General features: G+C 37.6%; 1 protein-coding gene across 4 annotated transcripts in view; it reads left to right on the top strand.

Annotated features, from left to right (window-relative positions):
- The window catches only part of ulk2 (unc-51 like autophagy activating kinase 2), a 45,808-nt gene that overhangs the window by 6,051 nt on the left and 12,891 nt on the right, over positions 1-26,866 (top strand). For all 4 annotated transcript variants that reach the window (XM_073817564.1, XM_073817565.1, XM_073817563.1 and 1 more), the window contains exons 4-14: positions 15,153-15,185; positions 16,484-16,520; positions 20,168-20,341; positions 22,070-22,143; positions 22,256-22,357; positions 22,455-22,513; positions 22,745-22,827; positions 22,911-22,961; positions 23,041-23,129; positions 23,280-23,451; positions 25,431-25,491. In XM_073817564.1, coding sequence (XP_073673665.1) covers positions 15,153-15,185; positions 16,484-16,520; positions 20,168-20,341; positions 22,070-22,143; positions 22,256-22,357; positions 22,455-22,513; positions 22,745-22,827; positions 22,911-22,961; positions 23,041-23,129; positions 23,280-23,451; positions 25,431-25,491 — 935 coding nt within the window. The remainder of the gene's footprint in view (positions 1-15,152; positions 15,186-16,483; positions 16,521-20,167; positions 20,342-22,069; positions 22,144-22,255; positions 22,358-22,454; positions 22,514-22,744; positions 22,828-22,910; positions 22,962-23,040; positions 23,130-23,279; positions 23,452-25,430; positions 25,492-26,866) is intronic.

The following is a 26,866-nucleotide window of genomic DNA, read 5'->3' as shown; positions in this document are numbered from 1 at the left end:
GTTAGTGCTGTGCTACTATCCACTAAGAGCTGTGAGGGCCTGTGGGACTGGCCCAGTTCTTATATAACACCACCATTCACATGATAAGTCACATGACCTCTCCTGGTCTAAGCCTCGCTGTACATTGCGTGAGACCTCTTTGAGAATATCACACACATTTTTCTCTAATGCTAATAAACTAAAAGCGGACATTAATTGTAATTAAATGCTAATGCAAGAATACATCACGTGCAGCCCTTGTAAGTCACATGATGTCACTGGCCAGAAGGAAATACGATTATTTCTCAGCGTCCTTGGAGCTGAATGCTGCATACCATGCAGAAAATCTCAGAAGTCAGCCCGTTTTATTAGCAAGCTAATTCATCCATCAATACCCAGCCTTCCTCCTTTCTGCAGCCCACCAGCAGACTCATATAGGGGGAGGGTTTGCCTCCTCTGGAATGGTGTGGGCTGTTTAAGCGCCATTTCATTGGTCCAAACCCTTGGCTGACAGAGCAGGCACTGTTCTGAAAAGACGTTGACGTCTACGGCTGGATCAAGGGTGAAAAGATGTGGGTTTAATTATGGCTGTTATGATTCAGTCACCTATACACCTTTGACATGTAATGCTTCCCAGTATAGAAGAGAGTCATTAAATATCCTGCTCTTCCCACGCATTATACTTATATAACACTCCCACCCGACACAGACCTGCAGGACCCCCTCATCCTTCAGTGAAGCATGCTTTTCTGAATCAGTTTTTGTGCTGAACACTGCAAGATTTTTGGTCTACTCCAGGAAGACACTCAAGAAGAAGAGTGATTTCATGTGTAATCCTTCTCTCCCGCAAGGGCAGAGAGGTCTGAGTGCACTACAAGCTGTTGACATTTATCTTACTGATCGTGCTTGAAGATACACTGTTTATCTCCATCACAAGACTTTTTTTAGTTGGTGTGAGAAATTATAGCATTTTGTTTCAGCTGTGACAGGTAGTACCGAACTCTGTCTCACTTGACCTGAGGTGTGTTTTTCCTGTCCTGAAATGGAGAAGTAGGTGTCAGTGGTGACGTACTGTAGCTGTTCATCAGCTGTTTTTGGAGACTCACATGCTGCATCGCTCAGGCAGTCAGGCGACCGTAAACACATTTGTGCAATGCTGAGATCTGCTAACTCCTGCCTTCTACATCACGCGGTTAGTCTAAGGTGGAGGTTCATCCTAATTTACCCTGAAAGATTCAAGTTATTCCACCCCTCCATATTTCAGCTGTTCTTCTGCCAGGAAAAGATACTCACATGGGCTTGTGCAGGAAGGGCATTTGAATAGCTTTTAGATCAGAAATTATATGCAGTCGTAATATACTCTCTGTACTCTATGCGAATGCATATTTTTAAACGTGTATGCAATCCATAAGGCAATGCAAGCAAAAATAAAATAAAAATAAATCCGGAACTACTTCTTTCCACCACTGATTCAAATCTCAGTTTGACAGTTTAACAGCTGAGCCCAAGCCTCCGTTACTTTGTCACATTAACTAGTAACGAAGGAACGTTGAGTTGCTTCATTAAAAGTTTATTGTATTACTGTACAAAGTGCTCCCTGTATTGTGTGGAGTATTATGAGAGAGAGACGGACTGAGTGAGTTTGATTACCTGTATCTGATACATCATTCATTCTTCAGCTCAATCTCATATTCACAATAAAACATTAGTTTGAATTAGGATTGGGTTGATGGGCGATGACTGATACACATCACGATTTCGAGGCGGCATTGTGATGCCCCCCACGTTTCCCCCGCGATCTGCCACATCCCAATACAATTTCCACTAAGAAAATAGTGATCAAATGACAATCAATACTTTCTTTTGCAGTTATAGTATATATACACACATATATACATATATACATTGCAGGCATCAGGAAGCCGCTTTTTATATGCGAGGCATTGAAAATGATTTTGAATGCATGATCGCTTTTTAGTTTCATTTTCTAGCCCAAACTAGTTTGATTGTCCGCTGAGGATATAGCGATATCTTTGTTGTAGTATCATTTCATCTGTTAAAGTCCCTGTAAAGTTTTTGGCTTTTAGTATGAATATGTAGCCTTAAGGTTATCTGTAAGCTAGTGTGCTCCAAAACAATGACAAAATTCGCATTTAGAAGATATAAGCATTTAAAACTTAGTCTCTAACTTCTTCCAATATGGATATCTCTCTGGAATTCAAAGTTGCCTGACCCCTACATTATAATTAAACGCTGAAGCTTTGGCTGAAATCAGGCACTTGTCTATAGAATTTGTATTTTCTGTACGTTGAATGGCCCAAGCTGTGATATAGACAAAATGCTATTGGCCATTTAAAAAAAGGGGCGGGGCTGTTGTATATTACCAAGTTGTTGTTGAAAGTAAAAACAACTTCCTTGTTTACAACCCTATTTTTGAGTCAATTTCAATATAAAAGTCTTTACTGCAGACTCGCTTGTGTCGCCACCTAATGGCGGAACAGTGTAACTAAAATTACCATCACAAAAACTCACACCGTTTCACAATACTAAATACTATTCAGTGTTTCCCCTATGTTTCCCGCTTTGGGGGGGGGGGGGGGGTAGTTACTTTTTTCTAGTACTTTAGCCTACTTTGTGTAATAACGAAAACATTTATTTCAGTGAAAAAATAAGTCCAAATCTCTGTATTTTAACATTTTGAACAATAGGGTTCTGCAATCTTTTGCTTTTTTTTTTTTTTTTTTAGAAATTCTTGTGTGTTTTAATTTTTCTGATAATCAAATGAAAGCATAAACATTTATTTATTTTTAATTAAATGAAAAATAAACCCTTTTAATTTTTGGCAAACAAACAGAGGTTTACTGTTAAAATCAATACATGGAAGAAAAATTATATTCAGTTTAAAACGTTTAAATAATATTGTAGTATTTTTTCTACAATTAAGTGGTTATTCTTGTTGTAATATTTATTTTTCATCGTATATTTATTGTTTTATGTAAATTATTTAAATGGGAATATATAAACACCTACATTATACTGTACAAAAGTAATACAATACTGATATAGTTCTGTTACATGTTAAACCGTACTTTTATTTGGACAAGTTGCCGTGAAGTTTCTGTGTACAGTATGGTATGATGCTAGTTTTCTCAAATGAAACGGTAAAAGTGACAGCTTTGGAGATTGAGTTTATCTGTTCATGTGAGATGCAAATGCCAAAAATTACGTGTGCTTCAGTATGCGTATAGAAAAAAAAACACGTCTTCGCCATTCATACATACAGAGGCAAACGAAACATGCAGGATTCATATTAAAATGGTCTTTTTGCATCTCAGTTTTCACAGACACTAGTCCATATCGCGATTTGAATAAAGTGACAGAACAACTTTTGGTTTATTAATCCAAAAATCTACGAATTCCGTGGCATTCCGCGCTATAGTAAATTCCGTTTTTATGAATGGAGTCCGTGAACCCGTCTGTGTTTTCGGGGAGGAGACATTGTAAACGCGCGACCGCGAGACAGAAATGAAATGCTTTTGTGTAAATAAGATACATAACATAAGGCTATTTAGTTTGTTTTATAAAATAACAATGTATAGACATGTTCTATAGCAGTGTTTCTCAACTCCAGTCCTCGGGACCCACTGCTCTGCACATTTTGTATGTTTCTGAGTCTGACACACTCAGTTCAGTTCATGAATCTTTCTACTAATGAGCTGATGATCAAAATCAGGTGCCTTAAATGAGGAAGACATACAAAATGTGCAGAGCAGTGGGTCCCGAGGACTGGAGTTGAGAAACACTGTTCTATAGGAAAGATAACCTTAAATGACTTAAACTGTGATCTGGCGCTATATCCAAAATAAAATGAACTTGACGTTCAAGGGGGGCGGGGGGTGCCGTTGGGGTGGCGCGGCGCCCCCCTAAGATAATGGTAGGGGAAACACTGCTATTAAATACTACCCTGGAAATCCAGAGGTCTCGCGAGAGCACAATTTGAATTGTCTCTGCAAGACACTCTGGCATCGAGCAATGATGCACTTTACTGCATCAGGTAAGCAGTTCTGGGAACCAATCAAATCGGTGTATCTGATGTAGGCGGGCCAGAGGCGAGCTAAGATGATGACGACAGCGCTGCGACGTCCGGAATCATTTAGTAAACATTGAAAGATGGCTACAGATGAACACCAGTTGTTTGAAACGGCTTTGGCCGCTACAATGAACGAGTTAGACTTGGCTTTTCATATAAAAGAGGAACAGAAAACCGCGCTCGAATCGTTCCTTTGCAAGAAGGACATTTTTGCTGTTTTGCCGACTGGATACGGCAAGAGTTTAATCTATCAGTTAGCTCCGCTGGTAGCTAAAGGTATGGGGCTTAGTGATACGTCACACCGTGTATTGCTGTGATTGGTCGTGGCGTTATCCAATTGCGTGCAGTGAGAGTTTCAAATGCATGCTTGGTGCCGCCCCTCGAATTAGGCCCTTTTCATTGCTTGATGCCAGACCCTTAATCTTAATAGATTAGGGTCTGGATTTTTTCCAGGCTAATTAAATACTACTTTATTAATACAAAAATATGTGTGATGTAAATTCAGTCAAAAGTACAATGGCAGCACTCAAAGACTTTGCCCTCAGCTAAAACTGTTTGCTCAGGAACAAATTGATTGCTTCTCCGCTTGCAGTTTTGTATCACGAAATGTAGTTTTAATGTAGTGCGAATGTTGTTGTTTAGACTTCAAATATGCAAGCATATCTCTACACACACAACACTTTTTGAGTCAATGCAAAGGAAAACAGACTCATTTTTCAGTGGTTATAACATTTTTTGTATAATAGCTGCAATTATACTAAATACTTTTCTAATTATACTAAAGTACTTCATTCCCCAGCGGCAGCAGCGTTTTTTGTGTTGCTCACAAAATTAGTTTAGATGTCTGTATCTAATATAGCCCTTCCTTCTTGATTTAATGAGCTCACTATCACTTTGCAAATCTGTCACTCTCACTATCTTAAGACACTGTACTTAATTCGAAGCAAGTGGATACCTGCTTGATTGCTTCTCAAATGAAATAAATGGCCATTTACCTCAGCGGCCATCAACAGGCGTATACTACAGAAAAAAGGTGACCTTTCTCCAGCACACTTCTCCTGATGGCAGCACGGAGCCCTGGGGAATATTGATGGTGCTCCCTTCAGAGCCCAATTACGCTATCGTGGACTGTTTACAATCCACTGTCATTAAAGATGTTAGGAGGATTGACTTTTTTTGTACCCAGCCAGAGGTGTCTAGTTAAAGCATAGCAACAGGGGTGCTTGCCCTTTCACATTTAAGCTGTGCTGAGAGAGGTGGCCCCTTCAGATCCCACTACGCCACATGGAGCATATGCAGTGCGGTAGCGCTCCGGGCCAGACCTGCAGCTCCGATAGCGATCTCATCCCACATGATGAAGAAGTGTGAATGGAGGCTGCTTGTGATTAATGCCAACGTCAGTGCCAGTTCACACGTGCGTGCTTGCTTAGAACACATACACATAGAGATGTTGAAGTGTTATTGAGCTTTTCCTCAATGGGGATCTGTACCAATGGAGCTGAAGATATCTCAGCAGCCGTTTTAATTACAGGCTTGCAGTGCTCCAGTCAAGCGCTGTTCAGCGATGTCCCTGCTCTGACAGAGGGAGGTTGGAGACCTGCTGTAATAACAGGGTGGTGATTCTTCTTCTGCTTGACACGGGTGTACTTGTGCTCTGCCTTTAAAGGGATAGTTCACCCAACAACTCACCCTTAGAGCTGTGATTTGACTTAGTGTGATTATGAAATCGCGAAGACTACAATTTAATTAAATACATATAAGTGACCCTGGACCACAAAACCAGTCATAAGTAGTTCAGGTATATTTGTAGCAATAGAAAAAAATACACTGTATGGGTCAAAATGATTGATTTTTCTTTTATGCCAAAAATCATTAGGATATTAGATAAAGATCATGTTCCATGAACATATTTTGTAAATTTCCTACTGTAAATATTTTAAAACTTATTTTTTTATTAGTAATATGCATAGCTAAGAATTTCATTTGGACAACTTTAATTTTCTCAATATTTAGATTTTTTGCACCCTTAGATTCCAGATTTTCAAATAGTTGTATCCCGGCAAAATATTGTCCTATCCTAACAAACCATATATCAATAAACAGCTTATGACTTATGACTAGTTTTGTGGTCCAGGGTCACGTATGGCCTGCGTGTTTCAGAGTAAAACGTGCCATTGTGTTTTACACAATGAGCTAACGATCTGGTGTTTTTAGTGCTTCAGAGAAGCTCAGTTTCCAGTAAATGCTGCTCAACACAAGCTTTTCTCTGTATGCTCTATAAGTTTAACTCGCTTATATTGAATAGGGGAACACAATGCATCAAAACCAGTGCTTTAAAACCAGGTGTTGTCAACATTTACAAACATTTACAGATAATGTACTCACCCCCTTGTCATCCAAGATGTCCATGTCTTTCTTTCTTTAGCCGTAAAGAAATTATGTTTTTTGAGGAAAACATTTTAGGATTTTTCTCCATATAATGGACTTCTATGGTGCCTCGAGTTTGAATTTCCAAAATGCAGCTTCAAATTCGGCTTCAAATGATCCCATGTGCGGTTGTAAATGATCCCAGCTGAGGAAGAAGGGTCCTATAGCGAAACGATCTGTTTTTTTTTTTTTACAGTTTATATACTTTTTAACCTCAAACACTAGCCTTGTCTTGCTCTGCCTGAACACTGTTTTTTTAGGTTCAAGACAGTTAGTGTATGTCAAAAAACTCACATCTTATTCTCTCTTTCAACTTCAAAAATCATTTAAAAATCAACACTGCAGAAGTACCGACCCAGTGTTTGCAAAGTGAACATGCAAAGATCAAACACCCTTAACAAAAAAGGTAAAATAGCGATGTAGGATGATTTTGAAGTTGAGGGAGAAAATGAGATGGGAGTTTTTCGACATACCCTAACTGTCTTGAAACCGGAAAAAACAGAGTTCAGGCAGAGCAATACAAGACGAGCATTTGAGGTTAAAAAGTATATAAGTATGACGTCATGTCCAGCGTCAAGCTGTCGTTACATTGACGCCAGGTGCCTGCTAGGAATATTATAGAAATATAACATTGTTATTATTATTAAAAAAGTACTATATGTACTACATTTATAATCCTATAAAATAAAATAAATCTTATTATATTATTATTTTTTAAATGTTCAGTTTTTTTAATATAATATTTATATTTTTTACTTTACAATAGTAATATTTCTTATGTAGTTTAAGTTTTAATTAATTTATTATTTACTTATATTAATTCAATATAATTTTTCAGGTTTGCTTCAGGTTAAAAATAAAAACAACAAGAAAAAAAATGTATTGTTATTATTTTATAGTCATACTGATATATAGGAACTTTTATAACTTTTAAAAAAGGCATTTGAAATGAAATTTGCCATTTTTATAATAAATATTACAATTTGTTTTCTTGTCCCCCAAATAGTACAGCCCTACCTTCATAACATTTTAAACTTTTATATATTCTGTGAAACACAAAATAATGCAGCGCAACAAAAGATTTTCACTGTATGGATAAAATCAGTTTAAACATTTGCCAAACAATCACCTGAAGAAACATAGCAGTGCTGTTCAGATGTGCAAAAACATGTAAATTGGTAAGGAAAGGAAAATCTGTAAGTAAATAAAAGAGATTGAAAGATTCAGGCTACTTGTAAACATGAAGTGGGAGGGGGTTTCGAGTCAGGGTGGGAGGAGTCAGACTTGTTTATGAGTCACATATGCATGAGACAGTCGTATGTGTCAAAACAAAACATGAACTTCCTGCTAAAGAACAGCGTGTCCCAGTGGAGGACGGATTGACTTGTTGTCTTCAGTTTTCTGTGAAGGAGGGGACAGATGAATTCAAATGAAGACAATGAGCAGTGAGTGTTGTGTGGAAGAAAACAAAGAAAAACAGCCAGGGAACATCTGGAACCTGTTAATGTTTTCCTCGAGAGCTGCCTACAGGAACTAATCACCGTTCAGCTAATAAGTTGCATTCACTATGTAGAATAATACTCTTTGCCATTTAGCGATTAACCATTTCATTCAGCTTATAGTGTAATAGTGCTCTCTAAATATCCGCCCACAAGTGTTTATTTACCAGCCCTCCGTGAGGCTGTAGATCCAAGAAAATATGTTTATTTGTGTCTTTATCTCTAAACTGTAAGGTTCATACAGTAAGGTCACTGGCAATATGATGTGCTGTTGTTCTTCACTACCTGTTCCTGTTGATAACCATCCTCAAGTGTGTCATTCAGAGCTCCAGGGACATTGCTTTAGAAACATTCTCATCTAAAGGATGATCTGTGTCTATAGGCTCACAACACCTCAAGTATTCATTGCAGCCCTAGAATGTTGTGTTCCCTCATCATGCAGATTACTAGAAACCAGTTGAGTTTCTAAGAAGAACACATCCATCTCTCACAGTTGGTCGCACATGTGGTGTTTCTCAAACATTCCTAGAATTTAAAGCCTTGCTTTGGCTGCTTTCCACCTTATGTAAGCCAGCACGTCTAGTTATGATGCAATGCTCTCACTGCCTGGCTGGACTGTGCTGGCTTTTGACTTCATGTCATGCCTGTGTTTTCCAATGTTTTGAAGCTTGTGTTAGCTCTGGAGATATGATTGGGATGCAGCTCTGGAATTTCATATTTCAAGTTTGTTTTTGGTCAGTGGTGCTTTGTTGTATGGTTGGCCCGATACTGAAATTGATCTTACGTAAGATGTCTGATTCAGTGATGTGCCGAAAGGCCAAAACACATGCCAGTTATGCTTCCCAGCTGGCTAATATGATAAGCTAACTAGCTCTTAACACACAGTAACTAATGTTAGCAGTCTCACTGAATTGTGCCAACTAGCAGCACTTTGTTCTGAGGCACTGAAAGAAAATGATGGCCATTTGGTATTGTCCAGAGTCCAGTGTTTGGTAACTGACCTATTTTTTTTTTTATCCTTGTTTACATGATAAAAATAAATGACATTGCCATTGCTCTTAAAGTGCCCCTATTATGCCTTTTCAAATATGATATTTCATGTAGTGTGTCATGTAGCTGTATGTGAACATAAACTATCTGCAAAGTTGTGACGCCGACAGTGCACGACAAATGAAGTTTTTGTCTATCAAAAAAAAGAGTCGGCTCACATTCGCCTAAACGAGTCGTCAGCAATTCGAATCTTTTTCTGTTACGGCCACACGTCACGAACTACACATTTGCGTAATGTCCGCCCACGTTCTATGTCGCGAACAACTTGCCCGCCCACAAACAGTACAATTTTCACGTGGATTAACTGTTACATCATTTCAAGAAGACGCTGTATCCTGTATCGCTGTATGCCCCTCCGAAAGAGTAATCTACAAAGAATGAGTGGTTAACATTCATTTTTTCAACAACACCTCAGCAGTACAATTCCAATCTTGTGTTGTGTTCGCGTCATTTTACTGATGACTGCTTTTCCAATCTTGGGGAGTAACGTTACAACGCGGGATTCACCAAACGCTTGGTTTTAAAAAAATGGATCAGTGCCCAGTTTATTTGGACCGGCTTGCTCCTCTGAACTTCTACCTGTAAGTATGATTAATAATTGATGATTGTATTTTCTAGCGATCGTTCAAAATACGTCTTTGTGTACGTTATGTTGTGTAACAACCCCGCACATGTCTTGGTAACGTTTCTGTAGTTCTGTTGTTCAGCTGTGAGTGCAATGTAGTCTAAAAATTGTGATTGATGCAGCTTGACTGTCTGTCTGCCTTATTAGTTTAAGTAATGATAATGATAAATGATGGCTTAACGCAGTGTTATGCATTATACAATGTTGAAGTTCACAACGTAGAGGTGTGCCCGGTTCGCTTACAAAAGCAAATTGCAAGCACTTTTAACAGGTAACATGTGACACCCACTGAGAAACGTCCTGCTCCAGTCGTGCTTACGAAACAGTTTCTTGTCTATGTGCCACTTCAACCGTTTCATCGTCAGACTCCGGCTCGAATTGATAGGGTAAAATCGAGGCTATCTTTTCCATGTATTGACAGGTCTCCTCAGCTGTCATTCAGTTATGCCAATGGGTGTTTCGTTTTTGCGCTGTAGCGGTAGACCAATCTAAAAGGATTGCGCCATCTGACCAATCACAGCAGTGAGGGCTCACGGAAAGGAGGGGTTTAGAGAGACTGATTCTTCGAACTGCTTCACACGAGTCGTTTACGAATCATTTAGAAACGGGGTAAAATTAAATCTAATTTTGTAGAAAACTAAAGTGTTTTTTGAACTTGCATACATGTAAACCTGTTTTAAGAGACTAATACAACAATATTAACTACCTTTAAAATGGCATAATAGGGGCACTTTAAATCATGGTGCATACTGTTATGCAAGAGCTCAAGTTGAATCTCATCTCTTGCCAAGAAGCCAAGAAAAAATTGGCAGGATGAAATCAGGGCGGCACTTTTGTGTTTGGACATGTGGTTCTGGACCCATAGCTGTTTGTTTTTCTTTTCCTGCCCACACTTGGTCAGCGGTTCCTCTTGCACCTCGCATCAAATGGCCTGTGTGTTTGTTTGTGCATATCATGGTCAGGGCCATTTGACTTTAGATGAAGAGGTCAAGTTCAAGAAATGACTGAAATGTGATTGTGACGTTAATGACGTCCTCGAGTTGATCAACACCTCCACCCTAGCCAGAGCCTCTCCGTTTGCTTCTTCCTTCCCATCCCCCACCACTGCCAGCTCAAATCAGCCCATTATGCAATCTGACTGACAACTAGTGGCGGTGCCCCTTGTAGCCCCTGTACTGCATTGATCCCAGATCCCATAAACGGATCTACAGCGGAACTGGGGAGGTGGGCTTTCCTGGGATCAGATTACGAAGAAAAAGGAAGTATCTGATTGCAGAATGCAGACCCTGTCAAGTCATGAGCACAAGAGCTGCTCATAAATTTGGATTCACATTAACAAACACTTTTTTGGGGGGGGGGGAATAACATGGACTAGGGATGCATCAATATTAAAATCATGGCTGATACTGATAAAGCAATAATGCTTTTTGCTAAGCAGATATTGGAAGTCTTCAAAATTTATACAATATTTTGTCTAAATCAAAATTAAATACCAAAAAGGGTGAATTCAGGCATCACAACATTCACAACAATGTTTTAGTGTGAAAAATGGATATTCATTTTGAGATTTGCAAGATTACGTTTAGCTGTGTTATTAAATTTATTAGTGTTATTATTAATAGTGACGCACCAAAATTATTTTTTACCGAAACCCAATTAAAGTTTTCATTTAAAGGGGCTATATGTAACTTTTTCCCCAAAATAAACGTGACAATAGCCTTTTTATTTGACCATTTATGACTCAAACATCTCCTGATGAGCATACTGACACCTTGTCAGCTCACAGTGGGTGCACCTATAAGCCTGTATCCTATTTTTCCTATTTTCTGTCGGGTCGGATTTTTCGCGTGCTGTCTGCGGATGTGACGTCAAGCGCGTTCATGTTAGGGCTGCACGATATTGGGAAAATATGCGATATTGTTGTTGAATATTGCGATAACGATATTTCTTGCGATATTTATTTTTAAAATTATTATTATTATTTTTATTATTATTGTCTATTTTTAATCATTTATATATGTAATGATCATACTAAAATAAACAGGTAAAAGATATTCTTCTGTCATCCGAATTAAATCTAACTTAATAGAAAATATGAGTACATCAACAAGATGTTTATTTTCTCTATTATAGGTAGAGCCATTAAAATTGGAGATAACCACTGCATTTTTAAAGAATCTACAGTATAAATAACAAAAAATAAACGACCCAGTTCTTTCTTAGTCATTTAGACAATAAATGCAGCCATAATCAAAGTAGGCTACTGTTTCAAAGTAAGGTAAGGTAAACGTTATGGTCCCTCGCAGGGAAATTTGTCTTGGGCCCATCACCCATGCTGCAATCAATTGACAGACAAACAAAGCACACCAATAACAATACAAATAACACAACAATAAATAGATAAATACATAACCCCAATAAAAATAAATAAATAAATAAATAAAAATAAATAAAATTTTACAGCTCCATACTACAATTATTTAACCACTTTATAGACACAGTGATGAATGAATTTTTAAATCTATTCATGCTACAATAAGGAACTCTAAACCTCCTCCCAGAAGCCAACAACTCATATTCTGTGTACAAAATGTGTGTTGAATCACAAACAATCTTATTAGTTTGTCTTGGAGTAGCCTTTTCATTGTCTGCAGTGATGTCTGTTCTTTAACAATATTCAAAGTGCAAATAGAGACCAAATTTTTGAAGCATGATACAGTTATAGACAACTACAAAACTTAATATATAGCCCACATATTAATAACAGCCTAAATATGTTATATAGCCTAATTTGCGCGCATTGTGGGTTCGCTCTCTAAACACGGGGTATTAAAACTGTATTTGAATGCGCGTGCGCGTTACTTTTGGTTTCATTTTAACGACCGCGCGAAACTCTCAGCAGTGCATAGCGTCCATTCTACAATACAATAGATTACTTTAACAAAACCTTGTTTTTTAAGTGGCAGGACACAAACGGGATTTTGAAAAAAGCGTGTCCCCACAGTGGAAATTATGCCTATGCGTGAGCGGTCCTCTGCAGCTGAGTTATCATTTGATTTGAATGTGTGCAGCGTTGTACAGTAGCCTATATTAAGACTGAGGCGGCAGAATTGTATTTGACAGAATGTGCTCGCTCTAACACGAAATATAGATTGTGGGGACCTTTTAACTGTCCACAGTAAAACATCGTCATATCACACACACCTAATTGCAATGCAGTTTGTGCAGATCCGGAACAGAGGATAGTTGAGAGAAAAAAACAGCCGGTTCCTAGTTCAGCGGAGCGCAGTGTCAGTGACAGGGAGTGACTGACGGCTAATATCTCAAAAGTTAATTAAAGGGAATAATATAAAGATTAAGTTTAAATGGTTATGTAATGTTGGAGAGAAAGGCGAACCTGTCACACTGCAGCTCACAGCAGTCTGTGCAGTAGTTAGCCTAGCGAAAGTTTTGTAAAGAAATGAAACCAATTAAATGCCATTTATCGCAACTCTCTGCGATACCAATATCGCGTAGACTGTTATCGCGATAACGATAATTCTTCGATATATCGTGCAGCCCTAGTTCATGTTAAACGTTTCAGATCACTCTGCCACCACCGCTAGTCATATATATTGCAAACAAACTTAGTTTCTCAAACAATATATGTATTTGACTGTTCTTACCTCTGTAAACATAATGTTGACTTCTTTGCAGCGGATGACTTGTGAAGCGTGTACGTACGAGCGCGCGCTGCGAGAGCGAGCAGAAAGGAAGAGCAGTTCCGTTTTTTGGCCACAGGTGTCAGTTGCGAGTTTAAATTTCAGAAAGTTACATATAGCCCCTTTAAACAAAACCAAAAAGTTTCTGTAATTAAATTTGCTGTCCAGTGTGTCATGTTCTTAAGTGATATTTCAAAAGAGTCACTAGCTATTGCAGCCAAACATTTTTTTCATATTGCTACTCTAACATAAATTTTGGCCGTGGATGTAGCTTATCTATGTTGTGTGTAGGAAATAGACACTGATTCGCCATTGCATAAGTGCTGATGAAATGGCAGTAATTTTGGTTCTTCAAAACTATTTAGACTTTTTTTTAATTTCGTTTCTACTGTTTTGGCCGAATATTTTCAATTTGCGAAATTTCAGTGTATCCCAGTTATTAAAATATAGCTTTAAATTAGTCTTAGGGCTGGGTTTTTGACACATATTTCACAATTCAATTTGATTCTGATTCTCAAGCTTGTGATTCAATTTGAATTCCAAATCGATTCAATTTAAAACTTCAGGGATTAAAACTTCAGGGATTTATTCAAACAAATTAAACATTGAAGAACAGTAAACATTATAAAGAAAATGTTATATGGTGCATATATTTAAAACACTCCTCTGTAGTTTTTTCTGAGGTAAATGTGACGTTATGTACTGTAATAAAATGGACAGAATTTGAAATCCAAGACTTTGTTTCATATCAAAAGCAATAAAGCACAAAGCCTATTGCGATTTGTTGGATGGGAGGTGCGCTACAATGTAACGTTCATTAACTGACAACAGGCTAGACTGATCGATTCTTGGGATTTAAGAATCAATATTGTTTCATAAAAATGAGAATCTAAATAAAATTAAATCTAAAAATAAAAATCTATATTTTTTTACCCAGCCCAAATAAGTCTTGGCAGCAAAGGTAACATAATTGTAAAAATGCAAAATTTGCAAAATAATCGACATGGTACTAATATACAGCACACCCCCAACCTGCATCAATGAATAGTTCACAAGAAATGTGCATTACTGAATAAACAATCAATTTTTTTTTTCATTTTGACTTTGAGGATCCTGTCATTTTTACAACGTTCAGACGAGTAGTAGAGATTTCTAAACATTCATTCATCTCGAATGGGGGACGGAGGTAATGAGATATAGTGAGGAGAAACAAGAGGTAATGTGGGCAAATGGAGTGTTGACCGCTATGACCAACTCTTCCCACACACACTCTCCACAGGCAACCACTTATGAGCAGCACATAAAATGGCCGCTCTTTCCTTGTTAATGGACCAGTCCATCACAACTGCATTAATGGGCTGCCAACATCAGTCCACTGAAAGTTACCATGAATCATAAAACTTCCAGCTGAGATGGTGGAGAAAGCTCTGCAGATTGGTGGCTTGCCTTGTTTACTCTAACAGCCAACTTCCTAGAAAAAACCAAGGGCCTCATGTTTTTATTTGGCTAGCATTCAACATCTAGTTCCTTAAGTATTGACACAGCAACCCTAATAGCTGTTACGAGGCTTGTGTGTCTAAACGGTTTCAACAACATGAGGTTTGCATGCCAGGATTTGAAACGTGAGTCGTCTTCATTTACGCACGTGCCTGGATTTTCACAACCACCAACTTGCTGGAGGATATGAACCTGTGTGAAAACAAATCAGTGCTGTTAAAGGATGTTTGCTGTTATGTGCCGTATCAAAGTAAAAATGGTGTGTCTTTTTCTTTTTCTTTTAGGAAACGCCAAGTTCTGTATTCCTGGTTATGGAAGTGAGTATAAAGCATGTATTCGCCCTTCTATCTCACTTTTCTCACGCTCTTGTTTTTGTCATGAGGCCATTGCGCACCTAACGTTTCATGGCCATGCTTTCTAGTATTGCCCAACACTGCAGTCTCTGAAGGAGAAACAAACACATGAAGAGGCCAAACTAAAAATACCCATTCAGGGAAAGCACCTCTCAGAAACAATTTCAAGAGCTATACAACTATCTTTAGTATGTAGTATCAGTCCAACACTTCTGATTTATGTACCTTCTGATAATGTAAACGGCTGGCTTTCTGAGTATTGTTTATTGGCACCTGTCTATGTGACCTGAGAGGTTGTTTGAAACTAGAGTTTGGCGCAAACAGGTCTGCTTCTGAAACACTCAAAGTCCTCAACACCAGAGCCAGTCACACTTAGTACACACTGATGCAATATGCTCTTTGTGCATGCTCATGTGTCCAAGTTCCTGTAAATTAAACAGTAAGCATGGTGCTAGCAAGGCCATGGGTTCAATTCCCAAGGAATGAATGAACTGTATGTAACGTTAAAGGGATAGTTCACCCAAAAATGAAAATTCTGTTATAAATACTCACCCTCATATCATTCCCAACCCGTTAGATCTTTGTTCATGATGAAATTTCAGAGCTTTCTAACAGACAGCAATGCAACTGACACATTCAAGGCCCAGAAATGCAGTAAGGACATCATTAAAATAGTCAGTGTGACATCAGTGGTTCAACCATAATGTTAGGAAGCTGCAAGAATACTATTTTTGTTTTCTTTGTGCACAGAAAGTATTCTCATAGCTTTATAACATTACGGTTGAACCACTAATGTCACATGGACTATTATAATGATGTTCTTATTACATTTCCGGATCTTGAACAGTTTGCATTGCTGAGTTAAAATGTCTCTCTTTGATTACTTCTATGGAGGAAAATTTGCCAGAAGCAAAATTTGTCCAGATTTTTTAAGCCTTTGATGAAAGGTCCTTTTGTTCAGTCAGAGGTTTAAAGATGTTATGTCATGTTAAATGTAGTGTATTATCTCTATCCACCCAGTATGCCTAGAGGTATTTCTCTCCATCAATGATGTGGAAATTTACTAGCCGCCAATACACGCCGACAGTCCCATAATATAGCATCACTTCATCAGATTCATTGATGTGTGTGTCACTACACCACCCTGCCCTCTTCCTGCGGCCCTTGAAAAATTCAGTCCTTGAGCTATAACACAGTTTTTCTATTGTTCCGTATTGATTTTAAAGTTGAGTTTTATTTTCTCTGTTTGTTTCCTCTTGAAGTACTGCAATGGAGGAGACCTGGCAGACTATTTACAGGGTAAGCAGTTTCTGAGGTAAACACATGCACTGGTGTTAAAGCACATTTTTAAGAAGTCCACCTATAACTGAGTTGCTTTGCACATTAAATGAGAATCGGAAACAGTTTTTATGTCTTTCTCAGTGAGCCAGAGTTGAAGCGTTTGTCTCTAGGGCTTAATCTTAAAGCACATTTACCTTCAACACTCTTAGAGTGCCACTGCTGTCACAATTATCATATATATTTAAAGCTTTGCCCACATACCCATTGTGAATAAACTGTGAAGTCTGTTGTTTTTGTGTTTACGAACAGGAACAGGAATCTGATTGGTCTATAAACCATGTTTTCACTGAATGTGTGACGCAGAGGGCATAATAGAGATGACTCAGGTGCCATTTACTTAGTGCGTGTGATGTTGGCTGGACTGTTACCCCATGTTATGTTCAGATGGAGTGTTATCTTTGTTTAACCATGACGGATGACAGAGTACAGCAGGTCTTGGCCTCTCACACTTCTTCCACTGTATAATTATGCAACCGTTCCTTAGTTATACAACCTCACCGTTACGCCAAACACTGATCCGTACGAGGTTTATTGTGATCATAATTGCTTTGTTTACAGAGCAGATTGGGTAAAGGGAATCCTCTTAACAGCTCAGTGGATTACACCAGTTTTGCTCTAACGGGGGCCTGGAGCAACATCACTCCATGTAAAACCCCTGAGCAGCCTCTGATTTTAACATTTATACCAATCAGGGGCCGAGAGAACATGATGGCCTTGGATGAGCTCAGTGTAGTGGACATTCTTATTTAAAGGGATAGTTCATCCAAAAATAATGCTGATATTATTACTTAGGGATGGGTGATATGACCAAAATCGATATATATCACAATATATTTATTTTTGCTTTAAATATGGTCTTTATAATAGCAAAATCTTTCAGAAAATTTCAGAATTCTTGTCACTAGTTGTCAGTATCATTAAAAACCTAATACTAGTCTAAATTAAAAAAAAAAAAAAAACTAACAAAAAAACCTCAAGCTGAAGACAAGTTTACAAAAAAAACTACAGTAGAACAAATAAGAAATCCCACATACTAGGGTTGCACGGTATACCGGTATATCTCGATACTAAAGCTTAAAAATACCCGCGGTGCCATTGCATTTTTGAAACGGTAGTATCGTCAACACGGTAGTACCGTGAGATATGTTGTATGCACGGCTGGAACACTGTTTAAAACGTTTACGTGCAGGCCAGCAGAAACATTGCGTTATAAGTTGATTGCTAAAATGTTTTTCTGCTGTGCGTTGTGTAGTACAGGCTGTCTCTACGCTTTATATGGTATTCAGTGTTTCCCGACGCTTCAGCTCAGTTTGAAATGAGAAGTTGCACGCGCACGTTGTTGTTCACACTGCAGTTTATCAGAAGAGAGGGTCAGATTCACACCATTTTAAGTAATTTAAAAATAGCAGCTTAATCAATTATTCAACATAAAAATATTTTACAAGAAAGTTTTCGTATTTTTATTCATTTACCCACTTTTAGAACACGTGTAATAATTCGTTTCTGGAAGCATCTTTGCGATCATGAATGCAATTCCATTCATGAACATAGTGGCTTTGCACTTAGTTCTTATCAATCAATGTATATATATATTTTCAACATTATAAATGAATACGTTTTAATATACAAACTGGTAACTTTGAAATTTCAAGATATGCGAGCATAAATGCTCCTTCAGCAAGACCAGCAAGATGTTTTTGTTTCGTTTCTGTGTTCGAATCCGAATCCGCGTTGGTTTGGGCGAATCACTGATTCACATTCAGTAAACAGTCATTTGATTCACTCCTGAATGATTCAGACGTTTTGAAAGAATCGTTTGAACGACTCAGTGATTCAATCATGAACACTGCTGCCACCTGCTGGTGGTTTTAAGTTTCCCATCATATTCAGAGTTTTGTATTGTAACGTTAATCTTATACCATTATTTATGCAATTATAAGTACAGTCTAAATGTATAAATACCACATCTAAATGTCACTCCATGAAGCTTCTGTGCAGTGCTCAGATGAGTTTTGTTTACATGATTTTTAATGGATAACAGTAGCCAGTCATTCATTCACATTGATGAAGTATTCAGAGAAAAATCTTGTCTGTTTTCATTTACATCTTTTTATTAATGAAATTTTGATTCATTTTTGTAGAATTGAATTTTAAATTAATGAAAACTGCATGGTATCGCGATACTACTCGGTATCGTGATACTTCATCTGGTATAGTATCGTAAGTCATTTTTATGGTATCGTGACAACCCTACTACATACATTGTATAAAGTAATCAAATGTATAAAAACACTGCATATTCTTCACAGTGTAAATTAAATATATATTGCTTCTTGTTAAAGTTACAAAAGTAATTTAGTCAAGAGCAATGAGAGATTTTCTTTCTTTTATCGATTGATTAACATGAATAACAGACAGCAGGAATATCAGACTGCTATCACTTTAAGAGCTGCCCGAATCCAATATTACACATGTGTTTACTTTTTCAGCTGTTTGCTTTTACTTAATACTTAAATTACTGTGTTTACAAGAATACTTGCAAAGACGGGCATTTTGACACATACAAGTGTGTGTATTTAACCATTCATGGTCTATAAAGCGGTAAAAATAACTTGTTTTTAAACCACAATGCTTCAAAATGTATGCAGTTTTCGCAACCACTTAGCACAGCAAAATCACGTGAGTGTGTAACCGTGATTGAGACGATAGTCCAAAATCTTTACCGGTTGACAAATTTATACCGGTTGATCGTGTCTACCCATGTATCGCCTACCCCTGTTATTACTCTCCCTTTAAAGTGCTCAACAGTTAAGAGTGGAACTGTAAATTTACCTATTTGCACAAGTGCTGTATCTTGTTATTTTGTGCAATTATTATGCATAGTAAACTTAAACGTTTGCAATTCTGCTTGTCAACTTTTTAAACTTTTGTCTACCAGAATAGGTTGAAAACTAGCTATTAATGCCATTTTCCAGTTTATTGGACTTTCTTGTGTGGTTATAATAACTGTATGAATTTAAAAGTTTAATGTTGGGCCACTGAAAATGCTGGGTGTGGTGAGAAATCATGGACATTAATTAAATCTTACAAGGTTAGGACTTTTCAATAGTCAGTCTAGATTTCTAGTTATGCTTAGTTCTACAATATTTCATTGACGACAAATGACTCATTGGCTATAATGAATCGTCTGTATTATCCGTGTACAGGTGTGGTCACCTTAGCAAAATTTCAGCCATTTCAGCAGAAAAGTTCCATTGTGTATAGCCAGTTGTCCAGTGATGTATGAAGCACAGCTCACACAGAAGTCACTTTCAAACCAAGCTGCTTTCCGTTGGTCATCACAGTGAATTTGCTTTCACCTTCAAACAGAATTTCCAACCATGTGATTTCCTATTGAAATGACTCTTCAAAACTAGCGAATCTGAGGTTTCTGGACACATAAAGCCAATTGATTTTCAAGAAATGTTCTGTTTAGAAGCATTGTGTGCTGTAAGCAGTCATACAGTACCATCTGCAAGGGTATCTGGGTAAATGAGGTTTTATAGAATGTCTTAATGGATTTTATAGCCTTGTTACTCAGCAGTACACTGTCTTTACTCTTCCAGCCAAGGGCACTTTGCGAGAGGACACACTGAGGGTCTTTCTACAGCAGATTGCAGCGGCCATGCGCATCCTCAACAGCAAGGGGATCATTCACAGGGACCTCAAACCTCAGAACATCCTTCTGTCCTACACGGGCCGCAAGAAGTCCAGCATCAACGGCATACGCATCAAGATAGGTAACACGCTCCCCAAAAACTTGTGTGCTATACAGCATAATATAGTGCCTTGCGAAAGTATTCATACCCCTTCATTTTTTTTTTTTACATTTTGTTATGTTGCTGCCTTATGTTAAACTGGTTTAAATTACTGGCATAAAGCAAAATAATAATGGCAATAATGGCAAAGCAGAAAAAAAACATGTTTTAACATCTTTGCAAATTTATAAAAAAAAAATAAATAAAAAAAAATTATTCCATTGCATAAATATTCTTACCCTTATCTGGGACAGTTAAAATTTAGCTCAGAAGCATTCATATTGCTTGTAGATGTTACTACAGTTCAATTGGAGTTAACTTATGTCAAATTCATTTGAATGGGTATGATTTGGAAAGACAATTATCTTAAAAAGGTCTAACAGCTGAAAATTCATATCAGAGCAAAAACCAAGCCCTGAAATTAAAAAACTGCCTGTAGAGTTCAGAGACAGGATTGCATCAAGCCACGCATCTGGGGAAGAGTTCAGAAAAAATTCTGCTGCATTGAAGGTTCACAGAAGCATGTAGTCTCCATTATCCTAATGAAAGAAGTTTGAAACAACCAGGACTCTTCCTAGAACTGTGTTCCTGGCCAAACTGAGTAATTGATGGAGAAGGGCTTTGGTTAGAGTGGTGAGCAAGATCCTGATGGTCACTCTAGTTGAGCTCCATGATCATATGTGGAGATAGGAGAAACCTACAGAAGGACAAACATCACTGCAACACTCCACCGATCTGGGCTTTATGGCAGTGTGGCAAGAGTCAATCCTCTTCTCAGTCAAAACACATGAAAACACACCTGGAATTTGCAACAAAGCATCTAAAGGACCCTCAGATTGTAAGAAACAAGATTTTCTGGCTGATGAACCTCAATTCCAAGCATCATGTTTGGAGGAAACCAAGCACTGCTCATCACCTGAAAATAAGCTGTGGGGCTGTTTTTCAGTCTTAGGGACTGAGGGACTCGTCGGAGTAGAAGAAAAGCTTAACACAGCAAAATATAGAGATAGCCTTAATGAAAACCCAGTCCAGAGCATTCAGAACCTCAGACTGAGCAGAAGGTTCATCTTCCAACAGGACAATGACCCTGAGCACACAGAAAGAGTGGCTTATAGACAACTCTGTGAATGTCCTTGAGTGGCCCAGCCACAGCCTGGCCTTGAACCCAATCAAACATTTCTGGAGAAACGTCCATCATAACCAAAAGGACTTTGCTTCAGCTAAGTACTGAGTTAAGAGTATGAATACTTATGCAATGTACTTATTTATTTATTTTTTTATTATTTTTAATATATTTACGAAGTTCTGTTTTTGCTTTTGTCATAATGGTGTATGGACTGTAGAAAATGAATTGAAAAAAAAAGCAGTTTATCACAAGGCTGCAACATAAAACGTGAAAGAAATGAAGGGGTACTACTTTTGCAAGGCACTGTATATCTACAGTAAAATAAAAATGTATAAAACCACATTACAAAATTTAACCTAAAACTGGAAATAAATACCTCAGGATGTTTGTAGTCCACTATATATGTACCCAATCTTTCTTACTTAACAGTCTATTTAATACCGTCGTACACTTTCCGCCCTCTGATCTCTCACACAGCCGGTTCTTTGTCTCCATTGTCTCAGTCTGTGCAGAAGTTATAAGTCGTGACTCTCAGACAGCAGCGCGTTGCTATTAATAACACCGGCGCTCTCTTTGTTTTACAGCTGACTTTGGTTTTGCAAGATATCTTCAGAGCAACATGATGGCAGCCACATTATGTGGATCCCCAATGTACATGGTCAGTAACCACAGATTCGATTTAGTCTAATGGTCTCAGATTTGTGAAATACAGCAGCGGCATGAGACACTGGCAGCATCATGTTCTTAAAATCTGTCACCTCCCTCCGCAGGCGCCAGAGGTGATCATGTCCCAGAACTATGATGCCAAAGCTGACCTATGGAGCATTGGGACTGTCATTTATCAGTGCCTCGTGGGAAAGCCGCCTTTCCAGGTGAGTGTCATGACATTGAAGTTGAAGATGAATTTTTTCTGTAAGCGCAGTTTTTATGTTAAGTTTTAATGTTTTTAAATGGTGTTTATGTGACCAGGCTAACAGTCCACAAGACCTGAGGATGTTCTATGAGAAGAACAAGACTTTGGTGCCAAAGTAAGAGCACTGACTATTTTAGTTTTTCCTTTGTTACATTATGTGTCATAAGGCTTAAAGGGATAGTTCACCCAAAAATGAAAATTCGGTCAGTAATTACTCACTCTCATGTCGTTCTAAACCTGCAAGACCTTCGTTCAAGATATTTTTAATGAAATCTGAGAGCTTTCTGACCTTGCATGGCCAGTCACTGGGTGATATTTACTAAATAACAAATGCTTTTCTTCACAGCATTCCGAGAGAGACGTCTCCTCAACTGGAGGATCTACTTCTGGGGCTGCTCCAGAGGAACCAGAAAGATCGTATGGATTTCGGTCAGTTTATTTCTAATGTTTCAGTGCATTGTGGGAGGATTTGCACCTTGTTGTTCTCTTATTGTGTATTCTTCTGTCTGCAGACACTTTTTTCAGTCATCCTTTCTTGGAACCGACATCAACTATTAAAAAATGTAAGTGAGAGAGCAATTGATGAGTAGTTTTGATGAGTAAGACGTGGCTGGACACTAAAACGGCTTTTGTTTTACCCAGCATGCCCTGTGCCAGTCCCCACGTGCTCTGGCTTGGTCACAGACAGCACGTGTGGCAGCTCTCCTTCCTGTCGTTATGTCTCTCCCCCGGTAAGCCCCTTACTTTCTCAATGTAGTCACACAATCGCAGGTGTGTGCAAATTTCTGGGGGTTGTGTGAGATGATTATAGTATTCAGAAATGTCATAGTACTGACTCAGCTAAAGGTAATCCAGTGTTTACCTTCACCTCTGTGTCGCAGTCCCTGCCAGACATGCAGACTCTCCCCGAGGATGTGTTATCCTCTCCACCTCTTGGCCCTCCCAACTACCTGCAGCTGTCTAAAGAGTCAGGCGGCAGCACCAGCAGCAAGAACTCCTCCTGTGACACTGATGACTTTGTGCTGGTGCCCCATCTCTCTGGAGAGCAGTCCTGTGAGTCACAATGTCACTGACCACATGCCACATGCCACATGCCTAGACAGACCACAGCTGATGTCTACATTTATAAAATCACTTAATACTTATTAATAGTACTTATTTGAGAAAAAAAAAGTGTCAGTGTATGTTTTTGCTGTATTGACCACTAATGTGAGACAATATAACTAAAGATATTTTATGATTTACACTTTTTATTTGTTTTTATAAGCAAAATAATATACTCCATTTTACAAATGTGGGTAAGAAGTTTTAAAAGAATTTTAATTCTACATCTAGATAAGTTTGAGGTTTATGCTGCAAACAAGAAAACAAAATCCAGCTGTGTTTAAAAAAAACACATAAATTTTACTTATTCTCTGTTTCTTGCACAATTTTGTAAAATGTTAATATTTTAATATTAAGTATAATGTCTTAAGAAAGGTTTAGTATCATTATTGTTATAGACAATCTTGAAAAAAATATTTATATATACATATATATATATATATATATATATATATATATATATATAAATATATATACACATATATTTATACACACACATTCACATTTCTTTTTTTAATATAGAAAATATTGAAAAATTCAAAATATATCCTCTTAATTTTGTAAGATTTTAAGTTTATATTCTAAGTATGTTTAGATGTATTTAGAAGTATGTTAATTATGTTTTTTTTTTTAACTTTTTTCCTTTACTATGTTGGCCAATAATTTAAGACTATACTTTAAATTATAAATAATTTATTTGTAAGTCTTTTATAACAAAAAAATAAATAAAAAAAGGAAAAAATGTTGAAAAATACATGTAATTCAAAATATATCCTCTCAATTTTGTAAGGATTCAAGTTTATATTCTACTGTACATATGTTTACAGATTCTTACTACATTGGCTATTAATTTAAGATATAATTTATGAAAATTATTTAATTTTAAGCATTTTATAACGTAACAAAATAAAAAAAATATATAGAAAAATATATGCAATTCAAGATATATCCTCTCAATTTTATAAGGTTTTAAGTTTATATTCTATATATGTTTAGATTTTTTTTTACTAGAAATTTTAATTTTAGAGGATAAATCTTTATTTTTTATGGTTTCGAGCTTACTACATTGGCTAATAATTTAATTTTATAATTTAAGAAAATAATTTCATTTTAAGCCTTTTATAACTGTAACAAAATATTTAAAAAAAGAAAATATTGAATAATACAGTACATGTAATTCTGTATGCATAATGTATATTCTCCCAGTTTTGTAAGATAATACATTTAGAAGTTGTGTTTAGATATTGTTACTGGAAACCAAAAAAAGGAATATTTGCAGTTTACCATTTTTACACACACACACACACACACACACACACACACACACACACACACACACACACACACACACACACACACACACACACACACACACACACACACACACACACACACACACACACACACATGTGTTGGGTTTACATGTTTTAAGGGGACATTCCATAGGCGTAATGGTTTTTATACTGTACAAACCGTACTTTCTATTGCCCTACACCTACCCTACACCTAAACCTAGCCCTCACAGGAGATTGTGCACACTTTTACTTCATCAAAAAAACTCATTGTGCATGATTTATAAGCCTGTTTCCTCATGGGGACCTAAGAAATGTCCCCACAAGGTCAAAATCTACTGGTATTCCTATCCTTGTGGGGACGTTTGGTCCCCACAACGTGATGAATACCAGGTACACACATACACACACACACACACACACACACACACACACACACACACACACACACTATATTTGAGCAGCTGCTGGAGCTGTTTGTGTGTGTTTTTTAGCGTATAGAGAGGCGTCAGCTGAGTCAGCGCAACGAAAGCCTTCCAGCGCTGATCACGCTTTCACACGCTGTGATTTGTTGGTGAATGTGAGACTGAGTATTTATGTAGTTCTCACGGCTTTCTTTCTTTCCCTTCTCTTCAGATGACCTTCCAGTGGGGGCAGTGGGCCGCAGGCCGTCCAGTGAATTCCTTCTGTGTGGAGGGTGAGTGTGACATCGCTTGCTTCACTCAAAAGATACATTACAATGCTTTAAAAACTCAAACTTTCGCTTATGCATGTTTACTTGCATCGACCTGTGGAAAGGTTAGACAAGTAGGTTGACATTTACTAGGCCAAAGATACACAGTTCACAGTCAAGTCTGACATGCAGACAGGAATATTAACTTTGGGTAAATCAGCGTGATCCTTTTTGTCTGTTTGCATCATGGAAATATGGAAATACGGATTAGCACACTGATCCGTTGGCTTAGTTGATGTCATTGGAAATACTTTTGGTGGCTTCCATTTGCAAACTGTTTATTCAAAGAGGTGAAGGCCAGGGTGGATTCACGGTTATGTGAGTCTGGGTGGTGTGTTATTGCTGGGGAAAGCTGGTGTGGCTCATCGGGAGGTGAATCACATGGCTGGTGAATAAGTCCTGTGGGACCGAAAGAGTGTTTGTGCTCCTGCCCTAAGAATAGACACTCTGCTGTCATTTCTTCCCATCTGCATGTGACCTGTCAACGGTCTCTATTTTTGTCCAGAGATGCAGAATTAAATGTCCGTTGGGTGTTATGCAGTGGATCTGACATGAATCTTGCCAGAGCTGACAGAGTGAAACTGTTTTGTTTTTGTCAGAGTCGGTGCACTTCCTTCTGCTCTGTGGATTTTCTGTTTCCCTCTCTTGTTCAAGCAAGACGTGCTCCACCTTCTCTGTCTCCTCTTTGTCTGTTTTGTCTTTTTTACACATACACACTAAAGACCACAAGGTTGGACACACTTGACTAATTTGCTGAAAATGAAAGTAAACAGTGTGATTAAATTATTAATGTTTTTAAAGATTCACTATAAGAAGAAATTACGGTTTTTGAGGAAAACATTCCAGGATTTTTCTCCATAGTGGACTTCAATGGGGATCAACAGGTTGAAGGTTTAGCAGTTACAGTTGAGGTCAACAGTTTATATACACCTTGCAGAATCTGCAAAATGTTAATTATTTTACCAAAATAAGGAGGATCATACAAAATGCATGTTATTTTTTTTATTTAGTACTGACCTGGATAATAAATTTCACATAAATACATTTACATATAGTCCACAAGAGAAAATAACGGTTGAATTTATAAAAATGACCCTTTTCAAAAGTTTACATAAACTTGATTCTTAATACTGTGTTGTTACCTGAATGATCCACAGCTGTGTTTTTGTTGTTGTTTAGTGATAGTTGTTCCTAAGTCCCTATGTTTGTCCTGAACAGTTAAACTGCTTGCTGTTCTTCAATCTTTCAGGTTCCACAAATTCCTTGGTTTTTCAGCATTTTTGTGTATTTGAACCCTTTCCAATAATGATTGTATGGTTTCGAGATCCATCTTATCACT

Source organism: Garra rufa, chromosome 14, assembly GCF_049309525.1.
Source record: "Garra rufa chromosome 14, GarRuf1.0, whole genome shotgun sequence".
NCBI lineage: Eukaryota > Metazoa > Chordata > Actinopteri > Cypriniformes > Cyprinidae > Garra > Garra rufa.
The sequence above is the reverse complement of the archived record's forward strand: the minus strand, read 5'-3'. Positions and strand labels throughout refer to the sequence as shown.